Here is an 18,620-nt window from a genome sequence, read left to right as displayed (position 1 = left end):
GTCTAGTTTGAGACTCCTTTAGTGTGCAGTCTTGTTTGAGACTCCTTTAGCGTAGCGTGCAGCGTGCAGTCTAGTTCGAGACTCCTTTAGTGTGCAGTCTAGTTTGAGACTCCTTTAGTGTGCAGTCTAGTTCGAGACTCCTTTAGCGTAGCGTGCAGCGTGCAGTCTAGTTCGAGACTCCTTTAGTGTGCAGTCTAGTTCGAGACTCCTTTAGCGTGCGGTCTAGTTCGAGACTCCTTTTGTAAAGGGCCCTGACTGAGTCTGTTTCCACCTGAAACATAATTCCACCACAAACAATCATTACAAGTTTTCTGGAGGCTCATCAAATCACAGGACTGACTGTAATTTATGTCAAGGGTTTTAAACCCTTACTTTGTTCATATTTCTTCTGAAGCCCATTGAGGTAGAGGCTTCAGTTTCTGGGGCAGGTTGTGAACAATCCTACAATAAAAGAGATGTGTAAGGGCAAGTCACTTTTTTATGCCACACATTCAAATGTTTGCCATAATAAAAAGCCCAGTGCATTCACATCAGCAACTGTCTGAGAACACAGAGTGTCTTCATCATTTTCTCCACCCTAATAAATAAAAGTAGGTCAATATAAAAGCATAACTGGGACACTGCATCTCCCTCTACTGCAGAACATACAGCCATATTTAAAACTTAAACAAGTAGTAATGTATTACACACGTACCAAGTGTCACTTGCTTAGAGCCAGCAGCAGGGTCAAATTGTATAGCACCTGTAATCCCATCCATAATCGTCCGTCCCTTATTGCCTACTCAGAGCCAACTCCTCCGCCAGTGTATTCTGGAGGAGTGGCCCTCCACCGGTTTTCTGAATTTCTGTTTGCTGCAAACAAGTGTTTGTGATCAAATAAAAATACACAAAAATAATAAAAGGTTGTGGTAAATACTCATCAGTTTGAATTATATTTTTATATTTTGTCTTTATCTGCTGCCAAGAACGTTTGGAGTTGGGGTTGCATCTAAAAATCAATGAATTTTAATCTTTCTTAGGATATACATGCAAATGTTTTATATATTATAAAAATAGGCTAGATTACACGTATAGGCTACACATACATATATACATAATTTTAAATGAATATAGAATGTATTAAATTAACTTACACATTAACGCAATCAGCAATCTTTCTCCAACAGTCTTCTCTTGCTTTGGCAGCAGAGACCGTATTGTTTCATGCTTGAAATGCATATTTAAATTCATCGTAATTTAAACTCGAATACTAATATTTAAACTCCTCCGCGGAAAAATATAATCGCTCTCGCTCTATCCATATCGAACGCGATTGGTTGTTCGGTGCCACGTCTCTTTGGTATGTGCACGCGCTCGTGGAGTGATCATAGCTTAAGGATCAAAGCCTGAGTTGACAGAGAAAGTTGATGAGCTGCGTCATGGTACCAATAAAGCCTGATTGCATCGGTTTGGTTTTGTCGACTCAAAACTAATCCTATAACTCCAAGTTTGTTCAGCTACCTTCATGGTACAGGCCCCTGGTGTCGGAACCAAAGCAAATAAACCACATAAAACAAAGGACAGGCAATCATCAGACCTAGCGACTGTGGTGGGCCAAGCTCTGTGGCCACTTGATCTTGGCGTGTGGTGCCCCTCCCCAAAAAACACATTTATGGGACATGTCCTCCTCGTCCTCCTCAACCTCCCCAACAGTGGAGGAGGAACTAGCCAAATGAAGGACATAATCTAGGAACTTACTCAGTGATCCTTGAAGACCATCACGGATTAGTGTGGATTGTAATGGGTTGTTGAGTCCATAACAAAATAAGTCAATGAGAGCATAGTCTGGGAGGTTAGTGAAATTGGCAATACCTAGGAAGTCCTGAATGTAGTTCTCGAGCGAGCAGGTTCCCTGATGAAGACGGATGAGAAGCACTGCTGGATCCATAATGGCAAAGTCTTCTGTAACGAAACTGCTCCGGGACATAAAGGATGAGAATCCAAATGCAGTTTTATTAAAAGGGTAATCTACAATCTTAGTCTAAAACAGGCTAAGGTCATAAACACCAGGTAATCAGTCCAAGCAAAAACAGAGGAAAACCAGACAGAAGATCCCAAAAAAAACAAAACAAGATACACAGAAATCCAGGAGAATACTCAGAATTGCAGTGTTACACTAGAGAAGACTTCACAGAGAATGAATGAGACAACCAGGCTTATATGGGGTGAGCTAAACAAGGTAATGACATACAGGTGAATGTAATAATGGACGATTAGTCTGAGCAAAGGATTATGGGGAATGGAGTCTGTGATTAGTGTTGTGATTGTCCGGGTGGAGTGCCCTCTGGTGGTAATCTCGGGCCACTCTCACTGGTGATCGTGACAGTTTGTTGCTATAATTGCTGATGGATTATCATAAATTATTCAGACCATATTAATACATTTCTCATCAGCCTAAGAGACAACAGGTGTGTGTGTGTGTGTTACTGATTAACTGTCACTGTGTGTGTTTTGTAGTGTGAATCATGGAGGAGAGATCAGGATTACAGCAGGACCACGAAAATGTACGTCTACACACACACACTCTCTCTCTCAAATAGTGAACAGGATTACTGTGTGATTGTATGTGTGTTGAACACATGCTCGCTCTCTCTCTCTCTCTCACACACACAAACACACACACACACACACAAACACACTCTCTCTCACACACACAAACACAAACACACACACTCTCTCTCTCACACACACACACACGCACACACTCTCTCTCCCTCTCTCTCTCACACACTCTCTCTCTCTATATATATACGGTATATATATAAAAACAGTGAACAGGATTACTGTGTGATTGTGTGTGTTGAACACATTCTCTCTCTCTCTCTCTCTCTCTCTCTCACACACACACACAGACATATGCTGGAATATTTTGGGCAAAGTGCACTTCTGATAATCTGTTGTGATATTAGTACGAAGAGTTTTGAAAATGTAATTCTTGCAATAATAATAAAAAAAAAAAACAGTAAAAGATCAGACAGTTTCATAATTCCTGATTACAGAATTATTTGAACATAAGAATCCTATGTTTTCTGTTTGGTAACCATGGCGATTTCAGTCAGAACCTCATTCAGGACAAAAGCTGTTACAGAATGATATTTCTATAGTGCTTTATTATCATTGGTTGCTTACAATCCTAAATGAACGAGTCAGATCTGAAATGAAGACTCAAGATAGAAAGTTTCTGTAATTCACTGATGTGTGTTTTCTCTCCATCAGATCCTCATCAGCTCACTCTGGATCTGAACACTGTGAATAAAGGCCTCCGTCTGTCTGAGGAGAACAGAGTGATTACTGACACTCGCACAGTCCAGCCGTATCCTGATCATCCAGACAGATTTGATCATTATCCTCAGGTGTTGTGTAGAGAGAGTGTGTGTGGACGCTGTTACTGGGAGATTGAGTGGAGTGGGTATGTGTTTATATCAGTGTCATATAAGAGCATCAGCAGGAAGGGAGAGGGTGATGAGTGTCGGTTTGGATATAATGATCAGTCCTGGAGTTTGTTCTGCTCTTCCTCCATTTACTCATTCAGACACAATAATATAGAGACTGAACTCCCTGTAGAGTCCATCAGCAGGAGAACAGGAGTGTGTGTGGATCACAGGAGAACAGGAGTGTATGAGGATTACAGGAGAATAGGAGTGTATGTGGATCACAGTGCAGGAACTCTGTCCTTCTACAGCGTCTCTGACACACTGAGCCTCATACACACAGTCCAGACCACATTCACACACACACTCTATCCTGGGTTTAGGGTTTATCCTGGATCATCAGTGAAACTGTGTTGATGAATGAGAATAGCCTGATGAGAGACTCTACCCATAATGCTTTGAGCTGCATGATAAATCAGTGACAGTAGGCATTCCACATTCCATTAAAGATTTGCGCAAAACTTGTGCATTTTTTTCTAAATATTGATAAACTATTGCGAAATGACGGCGTTTCCATTAACCGATGTTATGCAACTAAAATGTAATTTTTTCCTCTCGCGATAAGTCATGCCAAAAATCATGGCATCGGGCGTTGGTAAGTTTATATATATCACAGCCACGTACCGCACTAGACATTATTATTAATGGAAGGAAATGTAGGCGTGTTATCCAAACATTAATGGCAAGGAAAGACCCTTATGAGCGGCACATATGAGGAGTTTCTGGGGTTCATCTCACTCATTTCTGCTCCCAGCTCTTGATTGTGGCATTTCTTTGAGGTTTAGAATCCAGTATTTCTGTCATTCTTTTGTCTTTTATGAATTTAATGAAAAACTCTACTATCGTATTCTGTCCAAACACTCCGCGCCTTCTAGTTAGGTGACCTGTAAATGCGCAAAAACTGTTTCCATTGCCGTTTTGCGAAATATTCCTTTTTCGAATTGCCTGAAAAACCACCTCATGCGAGCGTAAAAACTTTTTTGCGATAAATGAGAGTTTTTGCGAAATTGACGTGTTTCAATTTCAATTTGCGCAATTTGAAGGGTAATGGAAATGCGGCTAGTGAGATGTTCTAGAGTCTCTTATTGTCTCTTCATTACATTAATAACACAGCTGAACTTCTGTCAGTGAAATAAAGAGAAACAGACAATGATACACAGAGAAGAGAGAGGAAATATGAGACACAATGAGACTCACTGAAACATGTCTGGATGATACGAGCAAAACTAGACTTTCAACTCTAAACTCAGTTTAAGACATTCAGAGATGTTTTATCTCAACTTCTCCATCTGTTCAGAACATGATTCCTCTGCTTTGGGTTATGTGTGTGTGTTATTAAAGACGCTTCTGCTGTAATATATTGTGTACTGTACTAAACCTGTTAGTGGGGGGGGGGTGCATAGATATATACACTAGATATCGCCTTGGCTGCGGCATTCGTTCCAATAAACTGCCGTAGCCAAGGCGACATCTAGTGTATATATCTATGCACCAGTCTGCGCACAGTCACACACCAGGAAGCGCGCGCGCCCTCAGATCACTTGGACGTGGCTGTGTACAAGAGTTAAAAACGATATAAATACTGTTAGTTTTCTCACACAAACCGCTCGTTTCGTGTCTTAGGCCATCAATGTGTACGATGGGGAATTGATTAATTTGGACTTTGTGCATGCTCTTTGAGACAGTGACCACAGACCTGCATTATCTGACTGACAGACAAAAACGGTTTGACCTAAAAATATCAAAATTGAAACTACTGCGGAAAAAAAGACACCTGCATCTTGGATGCCCTTGAGGTAAGCTAAAACATACCAAAATTTAATTTCAAAGTGAACTATCCCTTTAAAGTTAAGGGAATTAAGACACATATTCAAGAGAATGAATCAATATCAGTTTGTTGATCAATGAGTGTGTGAATGAAGGATCTCATGATTCTCTATAGAAACCTGTGTGTGTGTGTGTGTGTGTGTGTGTGTGTTTATTTCAGTCATGTATGCAGTTATCATGTGATTTACAGCATTTATCATGTTATTATTATAGTTGTTGTCAGGGTTGTGTTTAGTTGTGCTGTTTTTGTTCATATTTGAGTTTCATTTATTCCTCTGTTTCTGATTATTGTTCTGTGTGTTTATTTACACTCCTGCTTCTGTTCAGTTCAGTTCTGTTCTCAGTTCAGTTCAGTTCATTACACACAAACACACACACACACACACACACACACACACACACACACACACACACACACAGTCCTTCATTAATGTGGGTCAAAACACTGTAAAAGTGAATCAACACACACCAATGCTACAATTTTCTAAATCTCATAATCATTTGTTAACAAAAAAGTATTTAATACTTCAATGATATCATTGTATTCTGCCTTTAATTATTACATTGTTTAAATTAATAAATATTTAGCAAACTGTGTGATTTTGTATGTACATTTCTGAAATACATAACTTAGACAGTTTCCTCTGATATCAGATCACTCTAAATTGTAATGTGGACTCATGCATTTTCTGTAAAGCTGCTTTGAAATGATGTTTATTGTGAAAAACGCTGTACAAATATACGTGAATTGAATTGAATTAAACAAGTTTTATTTTATAAATCTGTTACTTCTTCCACACACAGTTTCACACTGTCACACTCTCACACCACATGGACTCTTGTTTTCAGTCAGTACGTTCTTCCTTAGTTAGTTTGTTGTCATGGACACTCATTAGTTTCAGCTGTGCACTAATCAATCATCTCGTTATCCGCTCACTATTTAAGTTCCCTTTCGGGGGAACTCGAACTGCGTCGTAATGCTCCTTTGGAGTTAATCGCCATTAAACAAGAAGAAGAAGAAGAAGAAGAAGAAGAAGAAGAAGAAGAAGAAGAAGAACTCGAACTGCGTCGAATGACACTTTGGGGAACGCCAACAGCGTAGCGCCTCTGAAGTATGAATGAAACTAAGCCAAACCTGATTGGTGTTGTGTCATGACATAACATGTGACGGCATATGCGGAAGCTACAAAAGAACGCCAGCACACAACAGAGATAGCTTTCTGTTCTTCAGCAAGCGCTCTCTGTCTCTTGTCTGTATTATTTGGTGTTGTATTGTCACAAGCATTATATATATATATATATATATGTATATATATATATATATTATGGCGAGTTCCAGCAGCTACAGGAGGTGTGTGCATCCCTGCCCACGGACACATACCAAATGTGCGTGCACTGTTTGGGAGGGCAGCACGTGCGGGCAGCTCTCGAGGGGGCTGCTTGCGAGGATTGCGAGAGATTAACAATCTGTGTGCTGCACTCCCGCCTGGCCATTTTCAGTGAGGATGGCCAGGCTTGCGAGCCCCGTGGTGCGGGCAACGCTCTTCATGGGGCTCACAGATGGATCTGACGGAGGATCTCGAGACTGCTGAGGCACGTTCTAGTGATTCACCCGCCAGTTCCGATGTTTTCCCTCCTCGCGAGGAAGCCCGCTCTGCCGCACGAGTGGAGAGCCCGATGCTTGAGCTGTCTGCTTCCGAGGAAGTAGATGTGCTCAGCATCGAAGGCGGGGATTTTGGGGATGACTCGCCACCCCATGTCCCCGCATATGAGGAGCTGATGGAGGTTGTCTCTCGTGCAGTGGCCCGTCTTAACATCAGTTGGCCACATGAGAGGCAGTAAGCGCTCACAAAAAGCAAGTTGGACAAGCGCTTCCTGCAGCACAGAGAGCAACCTCATCATTGGGGTTTACCGTTCTTTCCCGATTTACACAATGAGTTGTGTAAATCATGAAACAAGCCACACTCGTCTCGCGTGTCCAACCCCCCTGTGTTAAACTACAGTAATATCTTGGGGGCGTGAGAGAACGGTTATGAGATGGCCTATGGCAGTGGTGGTTGAAAACCAAGGGGTTCTCCCCGAGGAAAACCCATTCCGCATGATCAGGGTTACGCGCAGATGCCTTTGTTCCCTATCTACTGTATGTGGAAGAAATCTTGGTTTCTGTCCCAAGGTGTCCCAAGCATCAAGGTGTTCTGTCCCAAGCGTCATGTCGCCGGAAAGCCGTCTTGACAGATGCCACCCTCATGGGCTGGGGCGCTGTCATGGACGGCCGCTTTATGAGAGCCCTATGGCAGGAGCATCATTCCTCCTGGCATATAAACTGCCTGGAAATGTTGCCGGTGTCCCGAGCTCTGAGGAGCTTCCTGCCGGACCTCAAAGGTCATCAGAGGCTGGCCTGTCAGCAGGAGTAGTAACGCTCAAGCCGTCTACCAGTGGCCTTTAAGATACGGAGCTCAGGAGTGTACCAAGGAGACGAATGTGTGGAAGGGACAATCTGGTCTTGACAGGAGCATGCTTATCTAAGATATCCGAGATTATGGAGTAATAGTTAGATAGTATCAGTGAGGGTGAAGAGATATCAAAGACATCAAAGAGATTAGAAGAGGAAACGGAGGTACAAAATAATGCAGTATCAACAGCTTTGAGATTGTGGTAAGATATGACAGTTGTAGAACAATTCTTAAGCATAGGCAGGCTGAAGCTAAAATCAAGAAACTTATGATCAGAAATACCAGTGTCAGTAGAAGTGATGGAAGAGATATTGGCCCTTGATGTACAAATCAAATCAAGGGTATGACCATGCGTATGAGTAGGAAAATTAACATGCTGAATTAGATTAAAACATTCAAAGATAGAAAGTAACTGGTTCGTGTTAGAGCAAACAGCATCAACATGAATATTAAAGTCACCAAGCAGTAGAATGGGAAATGACAATGAGCAGGCAAGGGTCAACAGTTCACTGAGTTCAGAAAAGAAGTTAGACAGGACCTTAGGAGGTCGATAGAGCAAAATAATTATGAGAGAGTCAGCCTTCAGAACCATGTACTCAAATGTATTGGTGTCATGAAAGTCAAGTTGCTTGATACGGAAGTTATCACAATGGATGATAGCGAGACTAACCCCCTTTACCATGGGGTCGCGGTCTGGACAGATAATTATATCCATCTGGCGTAAGTAGATTTAACTGTAGAAAATCTTCAGGAACTTGCCAAGTTTCAGTGAGAAGAAAAATGTCAAGGTTATTGTCAGTGATCATTTCATTGAGATAAGGGGCTTTGTCCGAAATTGATCGACAGTTCAAAAGTGCAAAGTGATTATGCGAGGGATTCAAATTAGGTGTATGTTGCTGATCGCTATCAGTGAGATAGATCAGAGAACGCTGAATGGTGGGACCGGCAGGCAGTTGTCTAGGCATGGAAGATAGTCTATTGTTGGTCCAGATGCAAGGAGGAGCGTCAGGCTTTGAACAAAGGGAACTCAAGAGTGTGCGCCGCGAACGTGTATGTATCTTGGGTGACGGAGAATCCCTAGTCTCTGACAGTATTCATACGTCACCGAATCAAGACGCGGGCGGCAGTTAAAGGCCCTCAGTTGTGATGGAGAATATTCTAAATCCATCAGAGATGTAAGACAAAAAATAAGGCAGAGGAAAAAAGAAAAAAATGTTTTTGCACAAGGCATGTTGATACAGAGAAAGTGAAAGCCCAATCACAAGCAAAACCACGTTAGCCAAGCGACGCAACCGACAGAGAGAGCGGTAACTCACCCATCTGAGGAGCCGAGTGTGATAGAGATGTAACAGGGAAGAAAGCTCGCAGCAGCCCGATGGCAGACTTATCAACAGTTCAGTTCAGAGTTTAAACAGTGAAAAAATGGAGTAATCCAACCAGGCGCGAAACAGCTGCACAGACACGCACAGTATTCTCAACGTCTTGCAGACAGCAGAGGTGGTCAGTGCAGTGACAACAGTCCAGGTCAGGGAACAATAGTGAGAAACGGAGTAATCAACACAGAGTTCCGATGAAAAAGAAAAAAATATCTGAACCAGACAAACAGTACAAACAATCCAGGATACGAAGCGGCAGCACAAACGCGCACAGCGTACTCGACCCGGAAACCGGAAATGGATGCATCTATTTAAGAAGGGGCTTCCTGCTTCCAAACAGACCATTAGCAACTGGATTGTCCAAGCTATATCTATGGCCTACCAAGTGTGCAGTTTGCCTTCTCCTTTGGCCGTGAGGGCTCACTCTACCAGAGACATGGCCTCCTCCAGAGCCCTCCTTTCAGGGCCCTGATCCAGGAAGTCTGCGGTTCAGCAGGATGGGCCAACCCTCACACTTTTATTAGATTCTACAGCCTGGACATTCCATCGACACCTGGCACCCTTGTGCTCTTGTCCTAAGTGTGCCTGTGCACAGCTTCACACTAGAACAGGCGGGGCTCGTTGTGGCATAGTGGGTACTCGTTCCCCCAAAGTGTCATTCGACGCAGTTCGAGTTCCCTCAAAAGGGAATATCTCGGGTTACGACTGTAACCCTTGTTCCCTGAGAACGGGAACGAGAACTGCGTCCCTTAGCCACGCCTCCCCCTGCCTGGGAACACTTGCTTCATCACAGAAGCTATCTCTGTTGTGTGCCGGCGTCCTTTTGTAGCTTCCGCATATGCCGTCACACGTTACGTCATGACGCAACACCAATCAGGATTGGCTTAGTTTCGTTTTGTAGCGACAATGCCTGACATGCGGTCACATGCTGTTCCAATTAGTAATTCCTTGTTTCCAAACACATCCTTCGTTGTCTTTTTAGACAACGGGTCTGTCCACGGCGTCACTAAGTCTGCTTGGACATGTCAAAATGGCAATCTGGTGTTCCCCAGAGGGACATTTGAGCCATAAAGAGGACCCTGTTTTTAAGAACCCCTTGTAAAACCCCCTAGTTCAGCTCGGACTTTCTGCAACGTTACAGCCTCATGACATTCCGCACACACACACAAACACCCTTTTGTGTATAACTGAGAATACGAGAAATATCTTTTCTTTTATTTTCATAATGTGTGTACATTCCTATATGCACGTGTAATAGAGGTGTGGGTTGCTAAGAGTAAAATCTTGAATTCTAAATGTTCACTGAAAGAAGGTTCCTCAATAGTGTCTTGTAAACCGACCCCGACATGGTCGTAAACTTTATGACTCCAAAGCTGCATCTTATCCAGTTCCTATGCAAGCCAACATTCCAACACATGGAACTTTTCAGGGAACTTTTCAGAGAAAACCCTTCAAAGGTTTGATACGTATTCCTTTGTTTCCCAGGTGCCTTCACTTACCATAACGGAAACACTGACAATTTTATTGTGTGTTTAATCAAACTTTATTTGTGTGTAATCATGCATATAAATGTAACGTTATGTTTCCCCAATCTTTACCTGTCATAATGGATATCTATGTAATCCTCTCCATCTCACGGAGACGAATCTTGACTGCAAGGTACAATAATACTTAAACTGTTCCAGGAAATATCACATTTCTAAGTATGAATCCTTTCCCTCATAAGACATATGGTAAAAGGGGGCGTGTTTGTCTTCACACAAAGAAGACTTCTTCCCTCTACACATCAGAAGTTTTGATTCGCTCTGTCACCAAAACAGGGCGTAAACAGATGTCTGTTAAAAGGAAGAGACCCCCTCTCTGATCCCTCTCTTCTCTCTTCGATCGCTCTGACCTCCTCCTCTTCTCCCCGGCTTCAAGAAACATCTGAAAGGCTCAGGCCTTCTCCTCGGACCAACACATGTTCGAGTCGTAGCTGCCGTTCTTCGCAACTAAGCTCATACGTGCCTTTCCCCTCCAAAAGGGAAACGATCTGAACTTTCTCGGTAACGTTAAATTCAAGTGAGCCTTTCAAGCTTCCCGCGACACCAGAAGACGCAACAGAAACCGGACACTGTCCGTGTTTCCTTCCTGTCTCAGCCTCACCCGAACAGAGAACAGGCTTGCAAGTATCTTTTGATCTATCTCTAACAGCTGATTCCTGGTGTCTAGCTCGTAGGTCTGTGAATTAAGTTACCGTCTATCTTTTATCTCTTTATTTCTTTCTTGCTTTCTTTCTTTCATTTTCATTTTATTCTGATCACATATTTTTCTTGTTTGTTTAAATGTTTGTGTGTTTTATTGTTTGCATTTTACGTACGTTTATATTTGTAGCTTATATAATCTCTTAGTGTGTGCCATTTTATTAATAAACCCATTTATACTTTTCACTGCCTCTGTGTTTGAAAAACCACTTTTTATGAAGTCAATGAAATCAAAGATCTTATTTAAGCTACAAGCTCGATATTAGACTACATTCAGTAGTTTTAATTTATAAACTCAGAAAGTTGGGTGTCCGTGGCCAGGACATGAAACTCTCTTGAAGTTTGTGAATACCTCTTCTTGACTGTAATGATTTTACATTTGTTTCGCTGGACGAATTAAATGTTGGTCAGATAGTTATAGAACAAGGTAATCTCGATAATTGATAAAATAAATGTACATGCGACTTATGAATTATGACCATGAGTCATAAATATTAATATTACCAAGATTCCCCATATTCTTGAGCTAATTCATATTTACCCAGAGTCGTATTCGCTACAGTTTCTTTTTCTTATTTTCAGTTTTCATTTTACAAGAACGAGAACAAACACAAACAAACATACCCCCCTCCCCAAAAGGATGCTCCATTATTTTAAAGTAGGTGTACAATGTTTCGAGGTCAGTCACATTCCAATATCACATTATCCACATAATCTAGATAGGGCTGCCAAATTTTAATAAAGGTGTTGTATCCCTAATGTTCTAATGTTATATGTTATTTTTTCTAAAGGGACACAGTTATTCATTTCTAAAGATCATTTAGTTATAAATAGAAGGGAATCAGACTTCCATGTGACAGCAATACACTTTCTGACCACTGCCAGGGCTATTTCCAAAAATTTTATTTGAAATTTGTGAAGTGGTTTATCAATTTTCATAAAGTTCCCCAGCAAGCAAAATTCTGGGTCAACAGGTAATGAAATTTGAGTAATCTTAGCCAAGACATCACAAAAGTCAATCCAGAAATATCTCGCCTTCACACACAACCAAGTACAGTGTAGGAAAGACCCCACATCTGCAGCACATCGGAAACATGCATCAGGTAGATCAGGCTTAAACTTGTGAATTTTCTCTGGAGTCAAATACAGATTAAAAACTGACATAAATTTGACATAAAACATTTGACATTGTTTCATTTGACATAAAACACATTCTAGTTTAAAAACATTGTTAAAAAAGCCTTACGTGTTTTACATATCTGTTGTTAACCCTCTGGGGTCTGAGGTGTTTTCTGGGTCCTGGAGGTGTTCCGACATGCTCTGACATTTGTTACTTATTGTTACATGCTCTGTTACTTTTGACATTTTCATGGCTAAAGTCTGATTACACTGTATTCAGCACAAACTCTGCTACAATAATATATCAGCAGCATGTGTGTAAAAGTTTGTAGTTTTGAGATAATGACATTTATGCGTGGTTTGTGAAAAAAAAAAGTCACTGAAATAAGGTTATGAAACCCATACTGATTATTTCTTCACAAGACTTTTGAAAATTGTATCACATAGCCTAGAATATTTGCTCCAAAACTATGTGAAAATCATCCTGACAACTCATTCAGATAAGACAATATATTGATTTAAAATTTGCAAGAAGTGTTTTGTGTAAGAAAGCTTTATGTGAAGAGGCGTAAAATCACATCCTGAATATTTAATGGGTTTCACACCTGAGAAAGACAAAGACCCTCCCCTAATGGTCCTATTAGGAGCTATCAGGCCCTGTCATTCTGAGCAACCTTGCACAAAGAATGAGGAGATTTAAAAAATAATGGCTTTTTGATTGTTTGGATTTATTTACAACACAACATAATCCAAAGATACACAACAAATGACAAAAAAGCACATTATTGAAAACAATGATCCAAAGACAGAGACCTTTGTGCCATTCCTAAAAACATTGTACATACCTTTCATTTCCAATGTGTTTGATTTTCACTTTACCATGTTCATGTACATGTCACGTTTTGGGTTTGTTCATTCCTTGTTTCCATGTCTGTCATGTGATTCTCGGTTTGTCATGTGATCCTGCCATGTCTTGTCATTGGTTAATTGTCTGATCATTGTTCACAGGTGTCCCTTGTCTTGTCATTAGTCTGTGTATTTAAGCCCTCATGTTTGCCATGTGTCTTTGTCAAGTATTGTTTCCTGTAAGTCTGCTGTTGTGCATAGTTCATGTTCATGCTTTGGTTTTTGTTTTCATGCCACGCCATGTTTTTGTTTCATGTTTTGTTTTAGTTATAATAAACTGCATTTGGGTTTTCATCTTTCAACTTGTCTCCAGTGGACCTCTTATTACAGTACAGAGACTCGTGTGAATGTTGAAGTCAGCAGGACTCATTAGTGGGGCCTCTGGTCCCTGTAAAAAAAAAAAAAAGAGTGAACATGCTGATATCAAATGAAACTATAGGGCTGCACGATTTTGGGAAAACATTTTAGATTTTTCTGGTTAAAATTGCTTTTTAAAATGTACAGAATACACACACACACACATATACAGTGAGGAAAATAAGTATTTGAACACCCTGCTATTTTGCAAGTTCTCCCACTTAGAAATCATGGAGGGGTCTGAAATTGTCATCGTAGGTGCATGTCCACTCTGAGAGACATAATCTAAAAAAAAAAAAATCCAGAAATCACAATGTATGATTTTTTAACTATTTATTTGTATGATACAGCTGCAAATAAGTATTTGAACACCTGAGAAAAGCAATGTTAATATTTGGTACAGTAGCCTTTGTTTGCAATTACAGAGGTCAAACGTTTCCTGTAGTTTTTCACCAGGTTTGCACACACTGCAGGAGGGATTTTGGCCCACTCCTCCACACAGATCTTCTCTAGATCAGTCAGGTTTCTGGGCTGTCGCTGAGAAACACGGAGTTTGAGCTCCCTCCAAAGATTCTCTATTGGGTTTAGGTCTGGAGACTGGCTAGGCCACGCCAGAACCTTGATATGCTTCTTACAGAGCCACTCCTTGGTTATCCTGGCTGTGTGCTTCGGGTCATTGTCATGTTGGAAGACCGAGCCTCGACCCATCTTCAATGCTCTAACTGAGGGAAGGAGGTTGTTCCCCAAAATCTTGCAATACATGGCCCCGGTCATCCTCTCCTTAATACAGTGCAGTCGCCCTGTCCCATGTGCAGAAAAACACCCCCAAAGCATGATGCTACCACCCCCATGCTTCACAGTAGGGATGGTGTTCTTGGGATGGTACTCATCATTCTTCTTCCTCCAAACACATTTAGTGGAATTATGACCAAAAAGTTCTATTTTGGTCTCATCTGACCACATGACTTTCTCCCATGACTCCTCTGGATCATCCAAATGGTCATTGGCAAACTTAAGACGGGCCTTGACATGTGCTGGTTTAAGCAGGGGAACCTTCCGTGCCATGCATGATTTCAAACCATGACGTCTTAGTGTATTACCAACAGTAACCTTGGAAACGGTGGTCCCAGCTCTTTTCAGGTCATTGACCAGCTCCTCTCGTGTAGTTCTGGGCTGATTTCTCACCTTTCTTAGGATCATTGAGACCCCACGAGGTGAGATCTCGAGTCCCAGTCCGAGGGAGATTGACAGTTATGTTTAGCTTCTTCCATTTTCTAATGATTGCTCCAACAGTGGACCTTTTTTCACCAAGCTGCTTGGCAATTTCCCCGTAGCCCTTTCCAGCCTTGTGGAGGTGTACAATTTTGTCTCTAGTGTCTTTGGACAGCTCTTTGGTCTTGGCCATGTTAGTAGTTGGATTCTTACTGATTGTATGGGGTGGACAGTTGTCTTTATGGAGCTAACGACCTCAAACAGGTGCATCTAATTTAGGATAATAAATGGAGTGGAGGTGGACATTTTAAAGGCAGACTAACAGGTCTTTGAGGGTCAGAATTCTAGCTGATAGACAGGTGTTCAAATACTTATTTGCATCTGTATCATACAAATAAATAATTAAACAATCATACATTGTGATTTCTGGATTTTTTTTTTTAGATTATGTCTCTCACAGTGGACATGCACCTACGATGACAATTTCAGACCCCTCCATGATTTCCAAGTGGGAGAACTTGCAAAATAGCAGGGTGTTCAAATACTTATTTTCCTCACTGTATATATAAATAAGTAGTTAATATCCTATACCATGTGTCAAAATTTGATTGATGGCTTCCGGTTGACCTTGACCTTCCGGTTGTCCTTCCGGCCTGTATTGTTATGGATTGACCTATTGACCCTTCCTACCCATTGATCGTGTGGTTTTGACAGGTTGACCTTCCGGTGTCCTTCCGGCTTAGTTTTGACGGGTAGTTTTGCCCTTTTTAACCTTTTTAGCCCTCGATCATGTGATTTGACGGGTGTTTGAAGCCGGTGTCAGGTTGGAGATATATGACTGTGTGTCTGGTTATATGGTGTGTCACAGGCGCCTTCGGCATCGCGCCCCCACCCACCTTCACATAGGGCACTGTAATTAAAAAACTTCACATCATTTAACCCCCTGGGGTCGACAAACGCGCCGCGCTTTTTGCTGGATTTTCTTCACGTTGTAGCACAATAAACTTTGTAAAATAAAGAAATTGTGCTTTTGTAAAATAAAGAAAATAAACAGGGTGTGCTTTCTGCCTCTCCGTCGCGGTGAACTTTTTTTTTTTTGAGCACGTCTATAAACTGAAACAAAACGAATACTTGTCACACATTTATGAGCCATATACCTATATAAACATTTAAGTGTGTACTTTTAAATGATCGGATTCACACTATAATGTAATGTAATGTAACTGTAATGTGTATAAAAAAACCAACAAGATGTCCAGCTTCTCACGCGCTTGCTCATTATTTTTTATTTGACCGCGCCCACATGTGCAAAAAGAGATTGACATGCAAATCGCCCACGCCTCACACGAATGCGCTCGTTACCTCAAAAACAAAGCACCAAACTTCACCAAAGTCTCTGCTTTTCGTCGAGTTTGGAAGACACGCCGTGAGCATTGAAATTTGGATTTACCTCAGAAAAAGAAGAACGCGATTTGAAGACAAGAAAGATGTAAGGTAAGAAATTCTTAATTTTTAGTTCATGTTATTGTTGCATAAACTTCACATTGCAGTTGAACCGTTACTGTGTTTGTGGATATCTGCTCAAACGTAGATATGTATAATATGGTAACCATAATGTATCATATTTTGGAGCGAGCTCTGCTTTTGAATGCATCATATTTTGGAGCACGCCGTGCGTTTGAATGTTTCATATTTTGGAGCGCGCTCTGTGTTTGAAAAGCAAAACGCACCAAACAATAGGCTTCATGTTTTTATATTGTAATCAATATATTTTTCTCTAGCGTAGTTGTTACTGAAATCTTTTGGAAGACTTGATTTATTGTTATTATTATTTTATGCAGCACTGCACGTAGCCTATGCCTACAAGCAGGGGCGTAGCCATCATTTCAAAAGTGAGGGGGACAGAATATCAAGTGTAATACCAGTTTTTGGTAATACCTGCCTGCCTGCCTGCCTGCCTGCCTGAACTAAAACTTTCCAATTGAAAACCTTCAAACTTCAAGCTTTTAAAACTACGTCAAAATTTCTGGTTAGGCTTTTTCAAGAGAACTTACAGTTTGTCATCATGTACACGTTACAACGCTGCCTGATTCAAGCAGGCTGTTAATGCATGAAAATACAAATTCAGCATTAACAATCACCATGTTTATTCTAATTTGAAGGGCTTTGATAACATCTGTGAAAATAAAAGACATTACGAATAAAAAAAGATTGAAAATAAGTGCACGTTTGTGCGGGTAGTGATTATTTTCAATTTACAACAAAACTTGTTAATTATTCAACAAGAGAAATAGGCAGAGTTATACATCATTGTGCAACACAATTCGGATACCACATGACAACTTACTTACAGTGCTTGACTTTTTCGTGAAAAAGGAGTGAAGAGTTTTTTTGCCGTTTTGAACTCATTGTGACCTCTATGAAAAAAATGGATTGGGCGCGGGACGGGTGCGAGCATGGGCGTGTCGTGATGCACGAGTGACTGATTACCATGGAAACGTGAAAGTCACGTATGTAGATAGACTATCCTTGACTCTTTTAAATCTCGATGTAGGCTATACACACCCGCGAAAACCTCAGGTTGTCGTGGACACACGTGCCCTATGAAAAAGTGCGGGGGACGAATTTACATTTTATAAAAAATGGGGGGGACACGTCCCCCGCATACCCCGCATAATCTACGCCCATGCCTACAAGGCACAACAAACCTGGTGTTCATTATTGTTGGAAACATTTGTGTGTGTGTGTGTGTATTCTGTGAATTTTAAAAATCTAAAATCTATTCTCTTGATATCAGTATGTTCACAGGTTTTTTTTTTTTTTTTTTTTTTTTCAGGGCCCAGATGCCACTGAGTCCTGCTGACTTCAACATTCACACGAGTCTCTGTACATGAACATGGTAAAGTGAAAATCAAACGCCTTGGAAATGAAAGGTATGTACAATGTTTTTAGGAATGGCACAAAGGTCTCTGTCTTTGGATCATTGTTTTCAATAGTGTGCTTTTTGTCATTTGTTGTTTATCTTTGGATTATGTTGTGCTGTAAATAAATCCAAACAATCAAAAAGCCATTCTTTTTTAAATCTCGCATTCTTTGTGCAAGGTTGCTCAGAATGATAGGGCCTGATAAGCTCCTAATAGAGCCATTAGGGAGGGTCTTTGTCTTTCTCAGGTGTGAAAACCATACATATTAGTGATGTGATCACGCCTCCCGCATAAAGCTTTCTCACACAAAACACGTCTTACAGTTTTTAAATCAATATATTGTCTTATCTGAATGAGCAGTCAGGGTGATTTTCACATAGTTTTGGAGCAAATATTCTAGGCTACGTGATACAATTTTCAAAAGTCTTGTGAAGAAATAATCAGTAGGGGTTTCATGGCCTTATTTCAGAGACAATTGTTTTTTGTATTTTCACAAACCACGCATAAACGTCATTATCTCAAAACTACAAACTTTTACACACATGCTGCTGACATATTATTGTAGCACAGTTTGTGCTGAATACAGTGTAATCAGACTTTAGCCATGAAAATGTCACAAGTAACAGAAATAAGCACAAATGTCAGAGCATGTCAGAACACCTCCAGGGCCCAGAAAACACCTCAGACCACAGAGGGTTAAACGAATGTGTTCAAACTAAAAAGGTGTTCAAGT

General features: G+C 40.9%; 1 protein-coding gene across 4 annotated transcripts in view; it reads left to right on the top strand.

Annotated features, from left to right (window-relative positions):
• The window catches only part of LOC311081602 (protein NLRC3-like), a 649,618-nt gene that overhangs the window by 100,064 nt on the left and 530,934 nt on the right, over nucleotides 1-18,620 (top strand). For 2 of the 4 annotated variants that reach the window (XM_084112154.1, XM_084112155.1), the window contains 2 exons: nucleotides 2,497-2,543; nucleotides 3,256-5,894. The exons of the other annotated variants lie outside the window; for them this stretch is intronic. In XM_084112154.1, the coding sequence (XP_083968280.1) occupies nucleotides 2,497-2,543; nucleotides 3,256-3,827 (619 nt within the window). In that variant the 3' untranslated portion in view covers nucleotides 3,828-5,894. Of the gene's footprint in view, nucleotides 1-2,496; nucleotides 2,544-3,255; nucleotides 5,895-18,620 lie in introns of those variants that run through there. 4 annotated transcript variants of the gene reach the window in all.

The sequence above is a fragment of the Abramis brama genome, assembly GCF_963993115.1.
Source record: "Abramis brama genome assembly, chromosome: 4".
In the NCBI taxonomy this organism is placed as follows: domain Eukaryota; kingdom Metazoa; phylum Chordata; class Actinopteri; order Cypriniformes; family Leuciscidae; genus Abramis; species Abramis brama.
This window is presented reverse-complemented; position numbering and strand designations above follow the sequence as displayed.